General features: G+C 40.6%; 1 protein-coding gene across 1 annotated transcript in view; it reads left to right on the plus strand.

Moving 5' to 3' along the window:
• Nucleotides 1–21,542, plus strand: part of pam (peptidylglycine alpha-amidating monooxygenase) — a 234,795-nt gene that overhangs the window by 175,745 nt on the left and 37,508 nt on the right. The window contains exons 12-13 of the mRNA XM_022250921.2: nt 6,338–6,676; nt 11,441–11,567. Of these exons, the coding sequence (XP_022106613.1) occupies nt 6,338–6,676; nt 11,441–11,567 (466 nt within the window). The remainder of the gene's footprint in view (nt 1–6,337; nt 6,677–11,440; nt 11,568–21,542) is intronic.

The following is a 21,542-nucleotide window of genomic DNA, read 5'->3' on the forward strand; positions in this document are numbered from 1 at the left end:
CCAAGAAAAATCTCTGAAACAAAACACCAATATTATGACGTTATGATGATGTCGCCTTCTGATATTTTCTTGATTTTTGAATATTTTATATTCGCAATAGGTTCTAAAGATTTTTTTTGTTCCACAGCCAGTTTTTGGCAATTTTCTTGATCTGATTGACTGTGTATTAGGTGTGCTCTCTTTAGATCCCCCAGCTAGAGAGGGTCCAAGAACAACATCGTCATAATGACGTCATACGGTGTCGGCTGACATAACATTAAAGGAGCAAACTTTAAAGCCTTATATCTCCTGAAGGACATGTCCGATTTGGTTAAAACCGTGCAGGTATCTAGAATGCGAAGTGCAATGGACAAAAATTGACCACATGTGATAATGACGTCATCATGTAACCGGTCATGTGACATTAAACGTGTACTCCTTCAAGCAATATATCTTGAAAAGTACTTGTTGAAAGGGGAGGGCTTCGGACGAATAGTGACCTGATGTGATAATGATGTCATCAGAAGACAAGTCACGTGACATTAAAGGTGCACTCTTCAAAGCACTGTATCTCGTGAAGTACATATTTGATTAGGTTCAAACCTTGCTGGTCTCTTGAAAAGGAAGAGTTTTAGACAAACATTGACCTGATGTGGTAAGGACTTTATGTGACTAGTCACGTGTCATTAAAGGTACATTCTTTACAGCCCTATATCTCATGAACTCTATGTCTGATTGGGCTGAAATTTGGTAGAATGGGAAGTGTTATAGACAAGGTGACATGATGTAAAGGGTGCAAAGTTTAATTCGTTGTATCTCCTAATGTCCAAATATTTGTTATAATGAGGTCACCCAAAACGTCATTGGAGACTTTGGGAACTCTTGGATAGATGTGTGAATAAGAGAAATCCTTATGTGGTGATGTCTCAAATGAAAGAATGCCCTTTTCTTAAGTAAAAAGAAAATGCGAAAAAGCCCTTTGCTCTGTCCTCAAGACAGACAAAACCTCTAGCTTTCTTCGTTCTTCTTCCTCTTCTGACCAAAAGCTCTTTTGTTTTGTCTACGTTTCTTCCACCATCGACTTTGGTCCTTTTGCAACTTCGGATCTTCATCAAACTTACATCAGTGAAGGACCTTGGTTCAAAGATGTGCACGATGTGGTTTTTTATTGATTTTTTAATATTTATATTAGCTCATTCACTTTGTACACCTTTACAAGGCCCAAGTTTGGTGATCTTCAGTTACACAAAAAAAGACTTAGAAGCAAAGATAATACTAAAATCATTACGTCATGATGATGTCACCAAGTGATTTATTGTTAAATTTTGAATATTTAAATAAATATTGTGTTAATGTTGTAAAAATCCATATAAAATCAACTGTGGCCTCCCGTAGCATTCTTTTGTGGCAAGTGCCAGAGTAAAATTGGGTCTTTAATTCATCTCTTGTGGGTCAATCACATGACCCCTCCTTCCGGTTGCTACCAGAAGTGGACTTATTATTTAAAGTGGTAAAAGGTATCAAGTTGTTTTCAACGGTGTTGGTCCGTTGGGGTACAATATTCTTCCAATCATCTACTGATGACGTCATGTAATTGTTGAGCATCCTCTAGGGACAGGCTAAAAATTCTGAAAAATAAATTTAGAATAAATGTCTGTGGGGAAGTTTGTCCAAAAATTTATGTAGACAATGATCTTAACTTAGTTAACACATACGTGAAATTTGGGGCCAATGATGTTATCAGATCGAAAGTTATGATAAAAAGTTCTTTCATTCTTCATTCTGTAAAAAAGCAACTAACAGATTTAAGCATGAATTGTTCATTAGATGATAGCTTAAACATTGAAGTCAACTGCATGAAATGCATTAGTGGTGTACTTCTTCACTCAGACGAAGCACCGACGACGAAAAACCCCTTACAACATTTGCGAACTCAAAAATCCCTCTTGCGTACTGTGGATTGGACACTGTTAACTTGCTTGGATGCTCAATATCTGCCTGTAACGTGTGGCCGGCAGCGCACAGTGCATAGGCATATACTCAGGACCTTCCAAAATGCCGAGCAGATGGTGCTGAGAGCAGATTGCATCTGTGCTCTTTCTGCAATAACAGTAATGTTTTGTGTTGTTTTTTGTGTAGTACATGTCTGACTGGGTTGAAACCTTGCAGATAGTTAGGAAGGGAAAGTTTATAAACAGAGATTGACCTCAGGTGATAACAATATCATCAGCAAACGAGTCACATAACATTAAAGGTGCATCTTTTAAAGCACTATATCTCCTAAAGTGCATGCCCGATTTGGTTGAAACTTGGCAAGTATTTAGAAAGGGAGGTGTTATAGACAAAAAGGACCTCATGTTATAATGACGGGGCACTATTTAATATGCTATATCTCCTGACACACATCGATGTGACATGGAGTTTAAGTATTCCACTGGCCAGTGGGTTTTCTGTATCGCCTGTGTGCCCTTGTCATTAAATCTTGTGAGTGCTTTGTCAAGAATTTCGTCTCTGGTTTTAGATTAATGAAACAGGGCCAAAGCAACTGTGTTTGTCCACGAAAACCCTCATTTAAAAATTCAATTTTTGTAACTGGTATCACATCCACTTGTGATGACATCATCAGTCTAAGAAGTCTCTAAGTAAATACTATAATTTTCAAGCAAGTCTTGGGAACTCCACAAAGTACAAGGCAAACTCTCAAATGTCAGAATGACATCACTTGATAAGTCATGTTAGATTATCTTCTGAAGTGGACATCCAACTGCATGGGTTGAAATTCATTGTAAATTACCAAGTAACTCTTTCAGGCTATGTGACGTCTGAATAGTAAATTGTTCAGTTTTACTCGCTCATACATGTAGTTTCTTGATGCCAGGTTTATTCATCACAATTGTGAATACTCATTTTGTTGGTGAAACAGTCCCGAAACAGGTCTGTGTTTTTACTTGTTTACAAACACTTCTATCTAGTTTTCTTTTGTTCCTGATACTGCTGGCGTCTTTTAAATAGGGTCTAGATTCGCGTGTAATGGTATTGTATCGCTCATCACTGGAGCACTTTTGTCCCTGGTGGTAATCTGCTCGCGCTGAATGCCACAAACAGTGGTATTATCTTTCAAAACAATGATGGATTTCCTCCTCTATTGACAACTGAAAAATGTTGGCAATTCCCAGCAGCTTGGTCTTTTGTTTCGAGTACGGTCTTTTGTTATAAGACCCAGCTCTTTTGTCCGATTTCTTTTGCATATAAAGAAAACGTATCCAAAACCGGGCTCCCTGGCAGCAAGTGGTTAATTGCACCCAATATATCAAGATGTGCTTTTGTTCAAAGTACATGTACGTGTCCAAATTTAGTATTGTCATTTGGGGAATACAAGCCATTCCGAGTATAAACCACACCAGGCAAAAATCTGCAATCAAGATTTAACCACTCCCTGCCGGGGATTCCGGATCCAAACACATATGCTTTATATGCGTGGACGGGGTCTCCAAACTCGGACAAAGGGAATGGGCCTTGTAAAAAAGACCGTACGTGGAACAAAAGACCAGGCTGCTGGGCATTACCAACAATTTTTCACTCTCAAAAGTGGAGATAATCCAGCCTTGTTTTGAAACAGTATACCAAGGTTTGGGGCATTTAGAGTGAGCGGGCTACCACCGGGGACAAAAGCGCTCTACCATCACAGCGATGAGCAACAAATCACCTCTGCATGCTAATCTGGCCCCTATTGAAAAGAAGTCAGCAACGCACTGAGCCAGGTTCGTGACAAAAGAAAGTTATATAACACCGCACAATCTGGGCTCTTTCTACAAGGCTGCAGGCCTGGCTGAAATACTCAGGCGTCAATAGATTTTGTCTGTCAGGCTAGAGGAGCCACCAGACAGTCCTTCACGTGTTTATAAGTGTCCGGTAAATGAAGATAGGAATTTTTAAAGAATTTTGAAAACAGAAAAAATGATAAATATCCTAGCCCATTATCATCAACATTGATAAGTGCCCCAGCAAGAAGTGGTTAAAGTCGGTGTGTAAGCCTTACTGCAGTGCTGACAGTGTCGCGTAATTCATCGCTAGTACATATAAAGTAGTACGTGACACACTGTAACGTTCATTTGGTGTTCTTGTTGAACAACTTGAAAAACTGTTGAAATGCTCCTGGCTGAATACTGATACTGTATTGCCTTTATGATACAGGCTTTTGCACTTTTGTGAACACTTTCATTGTCATGGAATTTTGTCCAAAACTTAAACACATCGGTGCCCAGAAATTGGGCAAGAATTCAGCTGACTGACCTGATACTCTTGAAAAAAAATCTCAGAAAATGCCACAAAAATATGTCAAAAGTTCTTTAAAATTTATAAAATCTTAGAAATCATTAATGTCTCCACTCACATACCCAACTTAAAAATTGTAAAAAAAAATATTTGTGGGCATATTTTAAAAGGTTTCATTTTGCACTCTTGAACAAATTGGAAAATCGGGTCAAAATCAAATTTCATTGGGTAAATGAAATTGACAGCTATGAATCAGAATATTAGGAATTTGATTAAATTTCACCTTGAAATTGGAGGTGAAATGTTGCTCCAGTAAGACACTAACATAAAGGCAAATCTTATCTTTTATCTTATCTTTTTATAATTCACTGCAACACTGCAAAAACAGCAGTTCCATTCTAAAGTAAATCTGAGTCAATCAAAGTGGATGCTTCTTCATGTATAAGATAACTCTCATGGAATGTGATGTGTTGTCCGTCACCAAATGAAGTTTTGCTTACCATTGCATTGAAGTCTGTTGCATTATAAATACTCATGATAGAGATGCTAAGTGCAAGATAAGGAAAGGATAGCGGTTAATATGCCATGTATTATGTTGCAATGTTTTAAAAATGCTGAAAATAACTTAATATTATTTCTACAGGTCTGTACACATACCAAATGAAATTTAGTTTAAACATGTACATACTTGACATACTGTAGAGCTTAAGTGAAAACATCAGTTTGCATATTTTCCCATGATATTGCTGGGAAACAAAGCACCCTCTCTTTTTGACGAACTGTAAAGCAAATGTAATATTGTTTTTTTTTCTGTCCTGTCTGGTGGGCTGGCTGGCCAGCCAGCTGTAATGTAAATGTAAAGTTTTGCTTGTGGGTATTGGGTGTTTGTCATTTGTGCTTGTTTGTTTCAAAGTTGAGTTTTATCAGTTTCAGAACTGCATGTGGGATCATTGCCTATGAAGAATTGTTTTGTAAATATTCAATGAAAAAATTGGGCCCCAGACATTTAAGTTTTTAATTGTGTTATATATACGTACATACATACATGTATATGAAAATACTGCACACTCCCATGGGTTGGGATGGAAGACACATTGGGATGATTGGGTTAGGGGGAAGAGTAGGAGATGGATTGGGATGGGATGGAGGGGGGGGCAGAAAAGAAGATTGATGAGATGATGGTACGGGGGTCAGAGTACATGTAGGTGATGGATTCGGATGATGAGTGGGGGCAGAGTAAGAGATTGATGAGATGATAGGATGGGGGCAAAATGTGAGATGGATGGAATGATGTGGTGGAGGTGGGATCTTTAGAGTGCTATTTATCATACATCCATAAGGCCAAAAAAGTCTCCCATTTCTGGTCAGAAGCTGGCACCAAAAGTGGTGCGGCTTTTTTTTTTATCACTTTTTTTTTCTGGAAATGATATATGTTAACATGCGATGTCCATCACGACTGCATGTACATGTAATGCCGGCCACAACTTACACTAAAATAGACTGGCCCCAGCACTTCATGGTGTTGAAAGCATTTTCAGCTTGTACAGGTACACAGGACATAAAGACCACCTCATTTGTTTTGTTCCCAGATGTAAACGTGTAATATAGAAATGACATCATCTGAAAAAGAGTGCCCAACTAAATTTATGAGCAACTATAGAGGGACTTCTTTACTGTACATATTACTCAACCATACCCCATCAAAAACATGTTAACATTTCATGATAACAGGGTTCCAGTCAGTTAAACAAGTTTGGCAGCTTTTAGACATCGTTTTATACCAAATACAAAAAATGTTATTTTGCCGACACAAAGGTCTACAGCAACACACGCGCTGACCAGAAACGGGAGACTTTGTTTTTTGGGCCTAATGTAGTCGGGTATCTACCAATTTTTCTCTGCTTTCTGCTTGTACAAATTGTGGCAAAGCTTGCACATAGTTAAGTGTGATTTGCATGGATGTCTTTTAACAATTTTACGCAATTTTTGCAGTAAAGAATTTAGATGCACATGAAGTAGTGAGCTGGATATTTTGTCCTTTCTTGAAAATGCATTCTTTTTTTTCTTTCATACATGCATACAGGTGCAGACATCCCTCCCAAAAACCCACCCAGCATGAGTACAGGTACACGCAAGATGGAACCTGGCCACAATGATCCTAGTCCTGACTTTTATGAATACAACATTGGAAATGGAAACTACAAGCCTGATTTTTATGGTGCCAACATCAATGATAACGACCACAACTTTGAAAAATATGGTGGCCAACAGATCCATGCTGCTGAGGAGAATGTTGATCAAACAACATCTAGACCTGTCATTGGGAAGACATCAGGACAGGAATTTGGAGCAACTAAAAAAGTACAGACTGATGGAAATGACAAAAATAATGCAAAAGATAACAAGAAGGAATCATCAGAAGGTAAGTGATTATACAATATGTGTTCCATATTGATGGATTTTGGAACAGAGAACTAGGTCAGTTTGGCCAGTTTTGCAATTTCAAAATAAAAGTAAGTCACAAATTCAGATTAATGGGTATGTATTACAAAATGTATGATTTCTCTTCTTAGCTATTTTAACTGTGATTCATATGGTCACTGCTGAGCATGACCTAAATCATTATAATGACCGGCTGCATAGGAGTTCTACCAATAGCAATGTACATTTACATCTGTCATAAATTTGACCAGCAAGTCAGGAATTAGTATGTGTAAGTAAAAAGTTTGACATTTATTATATTTGACCGTGCTTTACTCTATATTTTGTGGTTAAACAGGAAGATGGGGGGGGGCAGAGCATTTTCCCGGTATCGCATCACAGTTCAAGATGCATTTTAAACCATTTGCTACACACTTATTTTTTTACAGCAGTTGCTGCGCAACCAGAAACATACGTGTACATATTTATGGGCAAATTCATTTAGTACATGTACGAAAGAGTGGCACTCTCTGCAATCACTGGCCCTGTAATCTGAATTACTAAGCTAGCTGTTAAGTGCCGATAACACAATGAAAACACTCCGTAAGCCTATAATATGCAGTCAGCTCTCATTTATAGTACGAAATTGGCCATTATAGAATTAAATACTTACCGCCCAATGACTGAATTATTCATAATGTGAGTGGCAGAACTGGAACAACCTCCCATGAGAATATGCACTTACATGACATACTCTTGGTGAGACATAACCTTATGACATGCTCCTTTCTCGCACGCAAGTAGCTGGGGTGTTTACTACAAACTTTGCTGAGACCAGCTTATCGATTAACTGTGCCATTTTCCAACTAGTATGAAGCATTATAAGATGAATTAATAAATTAAAAGGAAAATCGTGTTTCTCCATAACACAATTTGTGCAGGAAGGAAGACTTACGTGAATGCGCCTTCAGCTGCTAATCAGTCTCGACTTTCACACTAGTCATAGCACATGACATAGTACTCCTTGCGCCAGCAGCAAGGAGTACAACGGTAACCTTCTAACCGGACCTTGAAAGTTGTATTGATTCATTGCCTGCAATGCAGTGACAATGTACATGTAGTCAACTAATTATAGAGTTTAAGGTTTCACATCGCAGAACCACTACGCGGCCCATGATTGCCAAGCAACAACATTAAAAAGCAAAATACATGCCACATGGAGGACAACCTCATTCCCATGGTTACAATCTTGCTGCGCCATGTTGGTTCCCACCATGCCTTGTACAATCTAATCCCTAGTTTTGTATAATTCAAATATCCTACAATTTGGAATATTTAAATTAGGCCTTTACTCAGTGTGTTTATGTGCAGTGCAGATTTACACGTGCATGACGTGCAGGAGAATACAGGGGCATGAGCGTGTAACTTTCAAAATAAGCCTATTATTAACTTTATGTTTATGTATTTTCATCCTGAATAGCCAGTCAGGATCATTTTCGAATTTTACACAACTAGGGGCTAGTGAAGCAATGCATATGTAGCCTGGAAAAATGACACACCTAAGAGAACTTTAGACACTAGGGGAAACTCGCTTGCAAAATACAAAAAAAATCTTTCGCTGGGGATTAGCACAAAAAGATAAACAATCCGGGATTGGGTAAGGACAGGCGCGAGATCTTTGTAAAAAAAATAACACAGAGAAAATTTCTTCAATTCCGGAACAACTAATCAAAAGAAGAGATTTATTCAAAAAAAAGGCAAGAGATTAACAAGAAATAAAAAAATAACTCCAAAGAGAAAGCGTCAGATACAGTGATTAATCTACCTAAAAAAAATCCTCGACGGTTAGACCAACGGACCAAAATAATGACCAACCTTCACATGACCATAAACCAACTCAAAAGACCTATAGACCCAGACCAAAAATCAAAAGAAAAGGACCAAACCAAGGAAAATTTAAACCATGACCAAAAACCAAAACCAACGGAACTAACCAAAAGCAAACCAATTTTCAAACTATAACTCAAAGCCAAGTCAAACCACAACTATAAGCCAACAATATTCAAACTGTAACCTTAAAGCCAACACAGTATCAAGAAAAGTACAAATCGATTACACAAACAGCTTTAACCACTTCGGACCGGGGCATTTTTCAACGTTGAGGATGCTGGGCCGGCATGACTATCATTTTTTCCGTTTTCAAAATCCTTCAACAATTCATCATTCCATTTAACAGTCGTTTATAGCCGCACGGAGTAATCTTCAGGCACAACTCTAAGTTGACAGCTGACCTTTATTGACGCCCGAATATTTCAGCCAGGCCTGCAGCCTTGTAAACAGAGCCCAGATTGTGCGGTGTTATACAGCTGTCTTTTGTTCACGAACCTGGCTCAGTGCACTGCTGACCTCTTTTCAATAGGGGCCAGATTAGCATGCAGCGGTGCTGTGTGTCTCATCGCTGCGGTGGTGGAGAGCTTTTGTCCCCCGTGGTAATCCGCTTGCTCTAAATACCCCAAACCCTGGTATAGGGTTTCTAAATAACGCTGGATTATCACCACTTTTGAGAGCGAAAAATGCCGGTCATGCCCAGCAGCCTGGTCTTTTGTTCGGAGTACGGTCTTTTGTTACAGGGCCCTGTTTCCTTTGTCCGAGTTCGGAGACCCCGGCCACACATATAGACCATACGGCTCCGATCCTGGAGTCCCCGGCTGGTAGTGGTTAACAACCTGCAAAGAAAGAAAAAGTGGATACTTATAAATGAAATGTTACGCAACAACAAAAAAACATCTTCATATAATAACCTAGCAATACACAGCCATGCTACATGTACTTAAGGTAAAACTTAATCCGTCATAAACTTCTAGCATGGGAGGAAGGAGGGTAGGTAATGCTACTGACACTCAGCTCGTGAATAATAAAGATGTAATAAACAAAAGACTCTGGCCTCTTCTGGGAAGGCAGGACACTCTAATCCTATGTGTAATCCCTACTTCCCTAGTCATAAACTAAGAGCTGCTGCCTCAACCATGTGGCAAGGAATAGAGAACAAAGAAACTGGCCTTACACAAGATAAAAATCACATGGTCGAAATATTAACAAGTGTATTCCATGTCTAAAATTTCTAACTAAAATACAAAAAAAATAAGGAAAAGATAAAGAAAAAATGTGTCCAAGCATCTCAAGTATTAAACAGCACAAAGTTCTTAGACAACAGATTCCAACTTCTCGATCCTACATACTCCAATCATCTGACTTCCGAAACTAAAAAACTTAGTCTACTAAACAAAACAACCTTATATAAAGAACAACTTCATGGCACTTCCAGCAAAAAATAAAAGAAAAAAAAAAGGAAAACCACAAGCAATACATGTAATAGGAACACTTCCAATAACCATGAACTCCAAAAGTTACAAGTGCCTGGGATAATCAGCAACTGAAAAAGGAGCGGAAACTTTTCATGGATACTAAAAAACAGTACACTCTGTTTCAAAAGATGAGCTTCAGCAAAAACATGAAAAGTTACATGACGCCCTCAGATTAAAGTAAAAAACACTTGCAAAACTACAGATTATTTCTGCATCTCTAGGGAAAAATCAGCAAGTATCTTCAGACCTCCAAAAATGGATCAAAAGGAGAGCCAAAAAAATATATATCTCTGTCAAGGGAAAACTGCTGACTTGACTCTATTATAGAGCTAAACCTTAATATGTCAAAAAAAAGTAAAGCGGCACATGATCATGTTCACAAAAAAAGAAAAAGGGAGAAACTTACCAAGTCCACTGCAGGTCGATTCTTAAATACAGCAAGGGCAGATTTGGATGCCAGGTTACATGAGTGTTTACTCTCTGCCAGCTGACCTGCTACTGAAGCTTTAGCTATGCTACATGGACTTAAGTATGAAATAAACACCAGGGGGGCACACACTGCAACTCCAACTGGGTAAACCAAGGGGTGCCACCCCTATATTAATACAGGCTGCAAGTACTAATAAAAAAAATCACCCGTTAAAAATGCCTCCACTACACATACGTAGCCCATAGAGTCGAGGTTGCATTGAGGATGATACACTGGCCATAGCAACTGAGCATGCACACTAAAAAACTTAGCAAGCCGTACCAAGATTGCACATTGCGGAATCTTAAACTCCCTATTATCCTCACACATGCGCTGTTTGTCATGTTGAAATTGTGTCCTGTAATTTACACTGCGATTACATGAAAAGAAATTGCTAGACAAGTTGATCCAACTGGCATGCAAAAATTATTTTGTATAGCAGATTTGCTATGCAAATTTCTTGCTGAAAATTATACCCCGGGGGGAGGGGTTCCCATTATTTGCCACATTCAACTGGTTAAAAACTGCAGAATGATTCTAACCAGAAAAAAATTTAAGCTAAACAAAAACAAAAATTCCAGAATAAGAAACTGGCAGCATATTGGTGAGAAAAAGCTTAGAAAGTATTTCTTGCCCTTTTACTTTTGTCCACACTGTGATGTACATGTAGTTCTGGTGACTAATGTATTACTGACAGATGTGTAGTGTGGTATTTTGCTGAAGAAACCTATTGGGTAGTCTTGTGATGTTGTATTAGACTGATGGTGTATTAGACTGATGTTTGCATCTTCAAATAAAACTTCTTGTCCCTGGAAATGATAAATCTTGTGAAATGCATGTGATCCGAAATAGCATTAGCTAGTGATTTACTAGTTTGCTTTTCCAATATTAATACAACTACATGTATGATATATTTACTACTTATTTACAGATCTGACTATTGTTGAAGGGTGGCCAACAGATAATGGCTTGACCTTGGGTCAGGTTGCAGGGGTTGCTGTGGACTCGGATGGAGATGTGCATATATTTCAAAGAGCAGACAGGATTTGGGGAGTTCGGTAAGCAGAAAGAAAATGTAGGAGCTTGTTTCAAGGTATTGATAAACCTGGTGGTGGATCTGGGGGTGAGGAGGTTGCAACCCCCCCCCCCAAAAAAAAAGAAAACAAAAAAGAACTTACCTTATTTGATTGTTAATATTATGGTATTGGTAAATGGCTTCCAGAGTTTTCAAAGGTCAAACATTTATTCTATAATTTTCTTAGAATTTGGGCAAAAGCATCATACATGTAGGTAGCAATATTTGCAATTAGGACACTTCATACTCAACCCCCACAATTATTTTTACCCCCTGTTTATATCACCCATTGTTTCTTGAAAGGTAAATTTTCCCACCCTTTTTTTTCTTGCATGCTTTTCAAAAAAGTTTAACAGTTGATTCTTCAGGTTGACTACTCTCATCCTACCCAAACAGTCACTAGTCACTATCCCAACACACATCTTTTACCATTTGCTAAAAATTTGATCAACTGTATTGCGCCCTCTATTACCACACTGCATTGTGGTGCTGCCTCCATGTTCATCCTTCTTTTCTTAGTGCCATTGCCAATGGACGTGTCATATTTGGCATCTTCAAGTTTCCATTCTCACTCCACCTTCCTGTGGTACCTTGATCAATTGTATAATAAGAAACTGTAGTGTCTGATTATTTCTCCAAGTGTGTGTTATTTGTCGTTTTGGTTGGGGTTTCTCTCTCTCTTTGTAACTGCATGCTCATAGGTTGCCAACATTGATTCCATGTAGCTCGTGCCACCTAGCAATATTATACAGTACATCAGTACATCACTCTACGGGCATGGCTCTCAAAGCTCGCAGAAAGAAGCCCCACACCACCCACACCGACTACCTTATGCCATGATCCACCACCTTCAAACAAGCTTTCAACAAGGGTGTTCAGGTGTGAATTAGTCATTACACCCTCCCATCAGCTCCCTAGTATCATCTGGGGTGGTCCCAGTAATTACAGTGCTGGGCCATGCAGGCACAAGGCAGACCACAACACTGGCAAGTTGACAACCGAGACTTCTCCGAGACCATGGGCACCTAGGCATGAACCAGACAATGGCGCTACCGGGTGAGAACCTCCCAAGCTCTTCCTGGAGCTGTCCCGGTGAATACGGCCACATCTCACCAGTCTGCACCCCTGGCATCTGACCCCATCAGCCTGCTACACTTCCATGATTTCCACACCCCGGGTCCTTCACCCCCCCCCATGTTTTTTCTTTGGGGATATCCCAGAAGATCGCTTCAGGGCCCTTTGCCACTGTGGCTCACCTCATACAGCCTCTGTCCAAATGTGATCTGCAGCTTGACCATTCTTCTGCCTAGCTGACCTCTTCTGTGAGTTTTCTGCCAAATCCCCATGTGTAAGAGGCGTAAACACCCCACATGTTCTTTCGCTGGGTAATTTAAAAGGAAGCTGTGTTCGTCCTAACAACATACCACTTCTTTCAGGCATGATCCACCCCTCAGCCATTCTTGCCTGCCCATTTGGCCCCATCTGACATCTGGGCTCACCTGCAAATTTTCCCGCAAACGTTTTCTGCCACCAGGTCATCCTGTAGGAGGTTGCGTTTGTCCAAACATCGCACCACTTCCCTTTCAACTATCATCTTGACTTGTCGCCTTGATCCAAGGCTTTCACCCCTTTTTTTCAGCTCCAGATCCTGGCCTTCTTTCTAATCGATCCACTTCCACATTCATCATCCAGGACTCCCCTCTCCTGCGTGGACGTGCATCGATTGTCAGCGCTGGCTCGCATAACCTGAAAGACACTCTACCTTCATCAGAAACCTCATGCAATCCCTCTTGGGATACACAACAGGGCCCAGTCCAGACTTACCCTGATCCTCATGATGAGTCTTCTGGTGACTAAGGAATAGTGTCCTCTGTTAAAGGGGATGGGCCATGTAGGGTTAAGTTGATGTTATATGATAGTTTTCAACAGTCTTATGTACAATAAGTTGGATTACCCCCTCTTTTATGTCATTAAAGCAGCAAAAATTGGTGTTTCCTGTGTGCTTTTTCGGTCTCCACGCGGGCTCTTCGCAAAAACTTATCAAAATCGGTCGATGAGGGCAGCAGATTAATCTTGGCAATAATGTGACGTCATTAGACGGACTCGACTTTTCAGACAAGACTGCATAGTTCCAGCAAGATAGTTGATCGGTCTGCGCAAGAATAATATTCTCTGCTCTGGCGCGTAGTCGGGTAGGTAACTTGTACATGTCAAGTCAACCACATTTGGTCTTGTTTCCCAGTGCTCTTCTCTTAACACGGGGCAGAGCTACAGTACTGGACAACTAACTTGATGCATCTTGTTCATTTTGTTTTGCATTGCGTCATACATGTGTAATAATTTCTATAGTGAATTCTATAGTGAATTTCGAAAGAATGCTGATAAACTGTGTTGCTGGTGGCTGTTCTCGCAATCAAAACAATTCCCCAGAGAGCAGTTTTTGTAGATTCCCAAGCGACTTTTCACACCAGTGTTTGTAGGTTAGATCTGTGGATAACACACAATCAGATTTTTATGAGGACTCAAAATCCCAAATACATGTGCAGGTTTACATGTATGTACACGTACCAGTACTGACACGTACATGTATACCCATACACGTACTACTTGTAAACGATGTAAAATGGGACTATATTGCACTGGTGCACATGGACTATTTTCTGGTGCAATTAATGCTGCACAGTCGTCACGCACACGACGCGTCGATGCCAAGCAAGTGACTCGCAGTGCATGGTGAGCAAAAATTGTTGGAATGGAACACCAACTATGATGAAGTAGGCTAGCCTATAACTATGGACAAAAAAATACTTCTACTTTACAGCTATCAAAATGGCCAATGTAGGACAATTTAAGAAAGACAAAGTTTTATAATGGTACAGGAAAAAATAAAATCATGACCAGTCAGTGTTTGGTTGTCGATCCTCCGGGTCGCTGACATGCCTGTGGCCAACAGCCTCGGGTCGCAAAATTTCTTCCCAAGTGTATTCTGGTTTGAACTGATAAGCTGTGATGCCCGAGGGTATGGTCTGTCTCACTTAATTCTTGAGCAAGTTCTACCATTAAAACTTTCATGAATTATAATTGCTGATTACCTGTGCATAGCTTTAATTGATGTATGATTTATGCCTTAGAGAGTCCACATGTCATGAGCCGGTATCTACAGTATGCATGTGCATAGCAACGGAAGCTATTAAATGTGTGACGTCATGTCACAGAACACGTGATTAACTCCGAACATTGATTAATTGATTCTCCTAATTAACCGTTCTCACCTTTATGTGATGGAATAATTTTATGTCTCAGTTGATTCTAAAGAGATGATTTTGGCTATTTAGGCAGTTCAATAAATATGACAGGAAATGCATAAGAGCGCCACCATAAGTTGCTACATGATAACAACTATCGAACCCAAAAGAATTCTTGGATGCATGGTGGGAGAACATATAAAAAGCTGAGCGTGACATGCTCACTCTAGTCACCGCAAATAAGTTGTGTTACTCGACGTTAGGTAAGAAACTTCCTTGTCTTCTGATTTATTTAAGATCTCAGAGGTACATTTTCTGTCTGGTAGTTCTTACTTATTAATGATTTGGAGCATCTCCAAATTGATTATAAATTAATTTTGAACTTCATCTGCCACTGTTACACATTATGATTTCGTGAAGCCTCACAATATGATAAAGTAAACTTTAAGAATGTGATGACGTACTTAGCAAAGACTCCGATTGCATTATAGGAATGTATTTATGAAATGGCGCAGTTGAAACTGGTGGAGTGCTCAAGCGGATACTGGTAATTGCAGCAGGGCTGGTTACTGACGTAGAAGTTGAAGTTATGGCAGTATACCGGAGCAGCATCAGCAGAGCTTGATTCACACTGATACAGAGTTTCAATATTCGGTGAAGTAATGAATTTCAAGTAAATAGAGGAACCAAAGATTAAAGGATTGTTGAAGACGTGCTGTTTAAATATCCGAATAAAATGAACAAGGTTGACATTACATAATTGTCCAACCGTTGTTTCCCTCCATTGTTCTGACTCGAGGTGTTAAGTTTAACTACCTGGTTGTATATTTCAACCAAACGGATCTGGGGATTCAATAAATTTGTTGTCGCAGTCCCACCACAGGAGAGCGCCTTCTAACCAGACTGACAGAGAGGAACTCTGGCGGTCGCACAAAGGCAATATTTCTTGTTCCTTATCAGCTCCTTCAATGTCACTTTTTTTGTCAAATGAATAAAACGAACATGACAACTGATCGCTGTGATCAAAAAAAGCATCAATGCTGGAATTATCATCGCTTGAGTTCGACATGATTGCACACGCTAACGCTACTGCATTATGTACATGTCAACGCGTTGTTGCGTAACAGTAAACAGTCGCCGGATAAAGGACTCCATCCTAGACGTCACGATTCTTGGGAATTTCTTCAGACATCTTTCTGTACCCGACAGCTGTAGTTTGACTCTTGCTCCCGGAAGGAGTGAAATAGGGTCGTGCAAAGTATAATTTTTACCATATTTCCGTGCATTTTGAAATTATGAAGATGTGTTTTCTTGTTATACATATGTTAGTGTTAGGTGTTCACGCATGTTTTACAAGAAATCTTCCCAGCACGGCTCATCCCCTTTAACGATATGCAATCAAAGATTCCCCTTTGTCTACTACACAAACGTGTTTCCAGTCTTGGGTCTGCTACTTCCAACCTTCTTGACAAGGACAAATCCAACCTTGAGCTTGCCCTAATTAAGTTGGATAGGGCCTCTTGTTGCAGTCTCTGTTGTGCTGCCTTTTATTCTATCCTTTTCAGAGTATCTCTCGTGAGGCAAAAAAAAATCTTCTGTCTCTCCAGACCATACTGCAGTTGCTGTTATGGCACTGGATGAGAATGCCAATTTTATCAGCGAGCAATTCTCACTTATCTGTGGCCTCTCCCTCTTTATAGGAAAGGCTCATCTTTGGGACAAACTCATAGAGGTAATAGAATTGTAGGCTCATCACACCGAGTCAGCTCACTTGTTCACCCCTGTACACCAGTCAAGCTTGTCTGTGCTCTCCTGTCATTAGCCCACACAAACAACACAAAGAGCACTGTGCTGGTGACCACCTACCACTTTATTTAAGGTTCTGGGAAGTCTGCACGTTGGCCAGATGAGTTCTCACAACAGTTTTTCACCAATCGCTCCAATGAGATTTAGTGGGCAGGCATTGGGACAAGAAAAAGGAGCCTTACTGAGCCCTGAGAAGTTCTGCATGGGGCATCCTGAACACTCCACAGTTTTCAACCCCTGTCGACTCTATTCTGGTTGTCATTGATGGATTAGCAAATGGCTTACTTTCCTGCCTTCAGTCCATCTACAGTTTTTACAAGTTCCTCTGATTAATCTATACTGGAAGAGCTTTTGGGATTTGACCATTCAATCCCTAAGGGTCTTCACCCGAATGGCAGGAGTTGTGGTTGCCTACCTACACCAGTCCCATACTCTCACATTTGAATATTTTGATGCCTGACTGGACATATACAGTGCTCCAGACAAGACTGCACTTGACACTAGCCTTACTTATGAGCTTGCCATCTGCAATTCTTCATCACTCAGGAATATTGAGACTACCCCTTCTCGAGCCCTGATTGATCTAGGTGCGGTCCCTGACTCCTCCCAGGCTCTGGCACACAAACACAACTCCTCCTCGGCCTGATGACGGGTCTGGTGGGCCAGGCACCCTCTTTACCAGTGTCATATTGAGGCCTCCCAGCCCACTTCCTGTTGTTCTTCCAGCCCAAATTGTGACCTGATCACTCTTCCAGTTTTCATAATTGACCTCATCCGGTTACAATCTTGCTGGTAGCTGATGTGGAACCATATGGTTTCCAACCTCCCTGTCCCAAAGATGATCCTTAGGTGACAACTTTTACCAACCCATCTAGATTTACACTCTCCACTGCCAAAGAATGGCCCTCTATGTTATGGTGTGTCTGTCATCGTGCGTCTTCAACCAAAATGACTACAACCACAGTAGTTGACTTTCTCTCTTGTCCCTTCTCAAATTTACAGTTAACATTTATACACAACTACCTTTCTGTCATCAGGACTATCCACTGTGGTTGTCACTGATGGCTCCACTGTTCGGACAGTGCTGTCCTTGAGTATTTTTTTCTTAGTACATTCATCAAGCGTTCCCCTTTGAGACAGTTCTTTCATTGTTGGGGCCTGTCTCATGTCCTTGAGCTCTTCAAAGGTTTTTATTCTGGGCTTTTCCTTGAGGTCTCATCATCACTCACCTTGGTGATGCTCGCCCCTCTACAAAGTACTTCTAGTAACTCTTCATTCCACTGCAATGGATTACCGATGGTATCCGTCATGGATGATTTCAATGAATGGTAACACCATGGCGTCTATTTTATCGGAGCCCTAGAAGCCCACTCAAGGTCTTATTTGAATTCATCCCACCAACAAAACATCTTTGTCTTAAACATCGTAAAGCATTCTAGTTCTAATGGCAAACCTTGCCGTCCTGTTCAAATTCTCATAATGGTATCTGACCAGGACTCGAAGCTGAGAGGTACTACGCTATGAATTTCCGCTCGGTTAAAACTGGTGTATGCTGTCTTATCACTCAATTTAACTGTGTTCATTTTCGATTAAACCTGGGGTGGCAAAAATACATGGTTGAAATAGGGTTGTTTTTTGAAACTGGTAAGGAGCTCTGCTCATTAACTCCGCTGTCAGTTTTGTGGTTTTTCGGCTGGGATAGCAAGGACTGCTATTTGGTTAAAACAGGGATCTTCTGCATGTTTTGGGGCATCACACTCTGCAGTCAGTTTTGTGTAGTATAATCCCCAAGGTCAGATGAGTTCCTTTGTGTGTGGCGCTCATACCGCATTAATAGGCTGCCCCGGCCTAATCCCTAGGGGTATACTAAATAGCTTTTAATCTCCACTTATTGATACAAGTGAGTTTCTGCAACGGTACTCAGCACTTTGAAGGCCTATCTTATACCTGAATGTATTAGTTTTTAGGTGTCGTGCATCACATGTATTTCATGATACAGAGATTTTATTTAATGCATCGCAAATCCTTGCCAAACAATCGAGCCCTTCACGAACTGGCAGATTCGCGGATGGAATGCAACATGCCGAACCGAACCTAAAATCATCTGACATGACACTTTCAAACCAAACCGTCCCACAGTTAGGTTTGGATGTTCCGCTTTGATATGACATGGCATTGATAGCAAACAAAATGCATACAGTTGCAAGAAACATTGAGAAAAAAAGAAGAGAATGGAAACAGGATAACAGGTTGTAGCTCGGGACTGTACAATGCACACGTGCACGTACATATACATGTATAATGTACATGTACTGGTACAGTAAACTGAGATGGCCCCGCATCACATGATGGTGAGAATTCAAAATCAACTACTACATACATCGGTATTGTTTTTATTCAATCAACCCAGTGTTCTATATGTAAAAAATCATTGAATTTATCGTGTAAAGTTACAATGTACCTGTAGGCATGGCATTTCAGCTGCATTACAATACTAAATTTTCACTTCATTTGTGCTTATGTATATTCAGAAAAACATTATGCATGCAAACCCCCAAGATGCATGCCCTTACGTTGCATACTAGGCCAATAACATTAGAAATGGACATTCAAAATGAATTTTTATTGGATGCTGATCGCAGTCGGACTCGCCCTCGATCAACAGCAACTCCAGGGGAATTTTTTTTGGGTCCATTTGCATAGAGGTACGGCCCAATTGGCATTTGATGTCTTTTTCATTCTTGCTATTGGCTGAGACGATAATTAAAAGGATGTTCTAAGCTTGGGGACGGGGGGATTGAGCGATTTCTAACCAGGAATTTGGGGTAGACTGTAGATCCAAAAGTGCAGTGTAAGGTTTAAGTTGAAGAAGGTGAGAATGAGTAATTCCTCGACTAAAAATACACTAACAGCTGGCTAACACAAGCGAGGTGATCGGCACCCGCCACAATATCGGCTTTTTATCCACCCCGGCCCGTGCACTTGCAGAAAATTTGCCTTCTATATCATGCATCATGCCGCAAGCAACTATGTACACGCATGACATTAGCAGCCCAGCAATTCAGCTCATGGGTGGGGAGCTGCAGCTGTACCAAGCTGGGGGCCCATTGGCCGTGATGCTGTCCGCTGCAGAAATTGTGGAACAACGAAGTTCGTCCTCAAAACTGGAATGAATTATTCCAGATTCTCCCGCGGATGTGATATGGTTTGGATAGTCATGTTCCTGCCAATTCGTTAGGGCTTATGGGCTGGTGGTACAAAGCTGCCATGGGGAGTTTTGATTGGTAAAAGCATCTGCGCTCTTGATGCATGGTTAACTATGGGCGCCACTCTTGGATTTTAACGTTAGTGTGATTGATTTTGTGCACGCAGAAAACAGTCACTTCTGATTGTCATCAAGGCTAAAGAATGGTAACTTTACCAATAAAACTTCATTTGTTTATTGTAACTAAACTACTCTAGACACAGGTATCATTTTTATTTGATCGATTCATTGCTTTATATGTCAAAAATCAGTGAATTTATGAATATCTCCATGCGCCAATACATTGAAGCCAATTTCCAACTTGTGCAAGAGCAAAACCTGTTATATATAATTAACATCTCCCCAATGCAAAAATACATCTTGAAAATAGTTCGCGGTACCCGCTGCTTCATTTGATTCGGACCGGCCATCCGACCCCGGCAAGCTCGGTGGTCGAGTGGTTAAGACATCTGCACTAGTAAGCAGGAGGTCGTGGGTTCGAGTCCCACCCGAGTAAGCTTATGAGGTTTTTTCACAAGCTCTCGGACAAGCACTGAGCATACAGTGCTTATTAATATACGTTGGGTAAGGGCAAAACCTGTTATATGTAATTAACATCTCCCCAACGCAAAAATACATCTTGAAAATAGTTCGCGGTACCCGCTGCTTCATTTGATTCCGACCGGCCAGCCAACCCCGGCAAGCTCGGTGGTCGAGTGGTTAAGACATCTGCACTAGTAAGCAGGAGGTCGTGGGTTCGAGTCCCACCCGAGTAAGCTTATGAGGTTTTTTTCACAAGCTCTCGGACAAGCACTGAGCATACAGTGCTTGTTAATATACGTTGGGTAAGGGCAGAACCTGTTATATATAATTAACATCTCCCCAACGCCCAAAAAAAAAAAAAAATTACATCTTGAAAATTGTTGAATGTAAGGAAAATGATTGACATTTCCCCCTAAACCGCTCCTTTATTCGGTAATAAGTGGAATTATCCCACGGGACTCTGCGGTTTGTAGCACACCATCTCTCCGCCGTTAAAACACGGCTAAAATGGGTGACTGTTCGTTTGGACTGTTGATGGACCAGAAGATTAAAGCTTGAATAACAAAGGGTTGTGGGTTCGGTGGAAACATGGTTAAAATGGAGCGAACGTTTTGGCTTGATCAATGCAGTTAAAACAGGGTTAAAACCAGCGTGGAATACTTTAAAAATGACATTTAACCCTATTTTAACCGATCAAAATTTCATAGTGCTATCCCTCTTCTTCTGTCATTACCCCACTAAACCTCATCGAGCATTAATCAGAGACACCAGGGCTAGTTGGCCTGTTCCAAATGGTCAAATTTCCCAAATCACAAACCGAGCCACCCTGTTGCAGCTCAGACATTAGAGCACTATGTACCTTACTGACATCTTTGGTGGTGTCCTTTAGAAGATATCCTCAGGGCAGCGTACTGGGAAACACTTTCATCATTCACCTCATGCCACCCGAATAAAGTCTTGCGACAAGTTCTTCATAGCAAGACAATACAACCCTCTTCACTGAGACCACAAGGATCCACCTCTAGCTTTTCCTGATGGCCTCCTGCTATCCTCGGTGGGTCATCATTCCATACAGTATTCCTCACTTTCAGTACGTCTTCGCGATCACTCTTTTAGAGTA

This window comes from Acanthaster planci, linkage group LG05 (genome assembly GCF_054643075.1).
Source record: "Acanthaster planci isolate LZ-2023a linkage group LG05, COTS_SCS, whole genome shotgun sequence".
Lineage (NCBI taxonomy): Eukaryota > Metazoa > Echinodermata > Asteroidea > Valvatida > Acanthasteridae > Acanthaster > Acanthaster planci.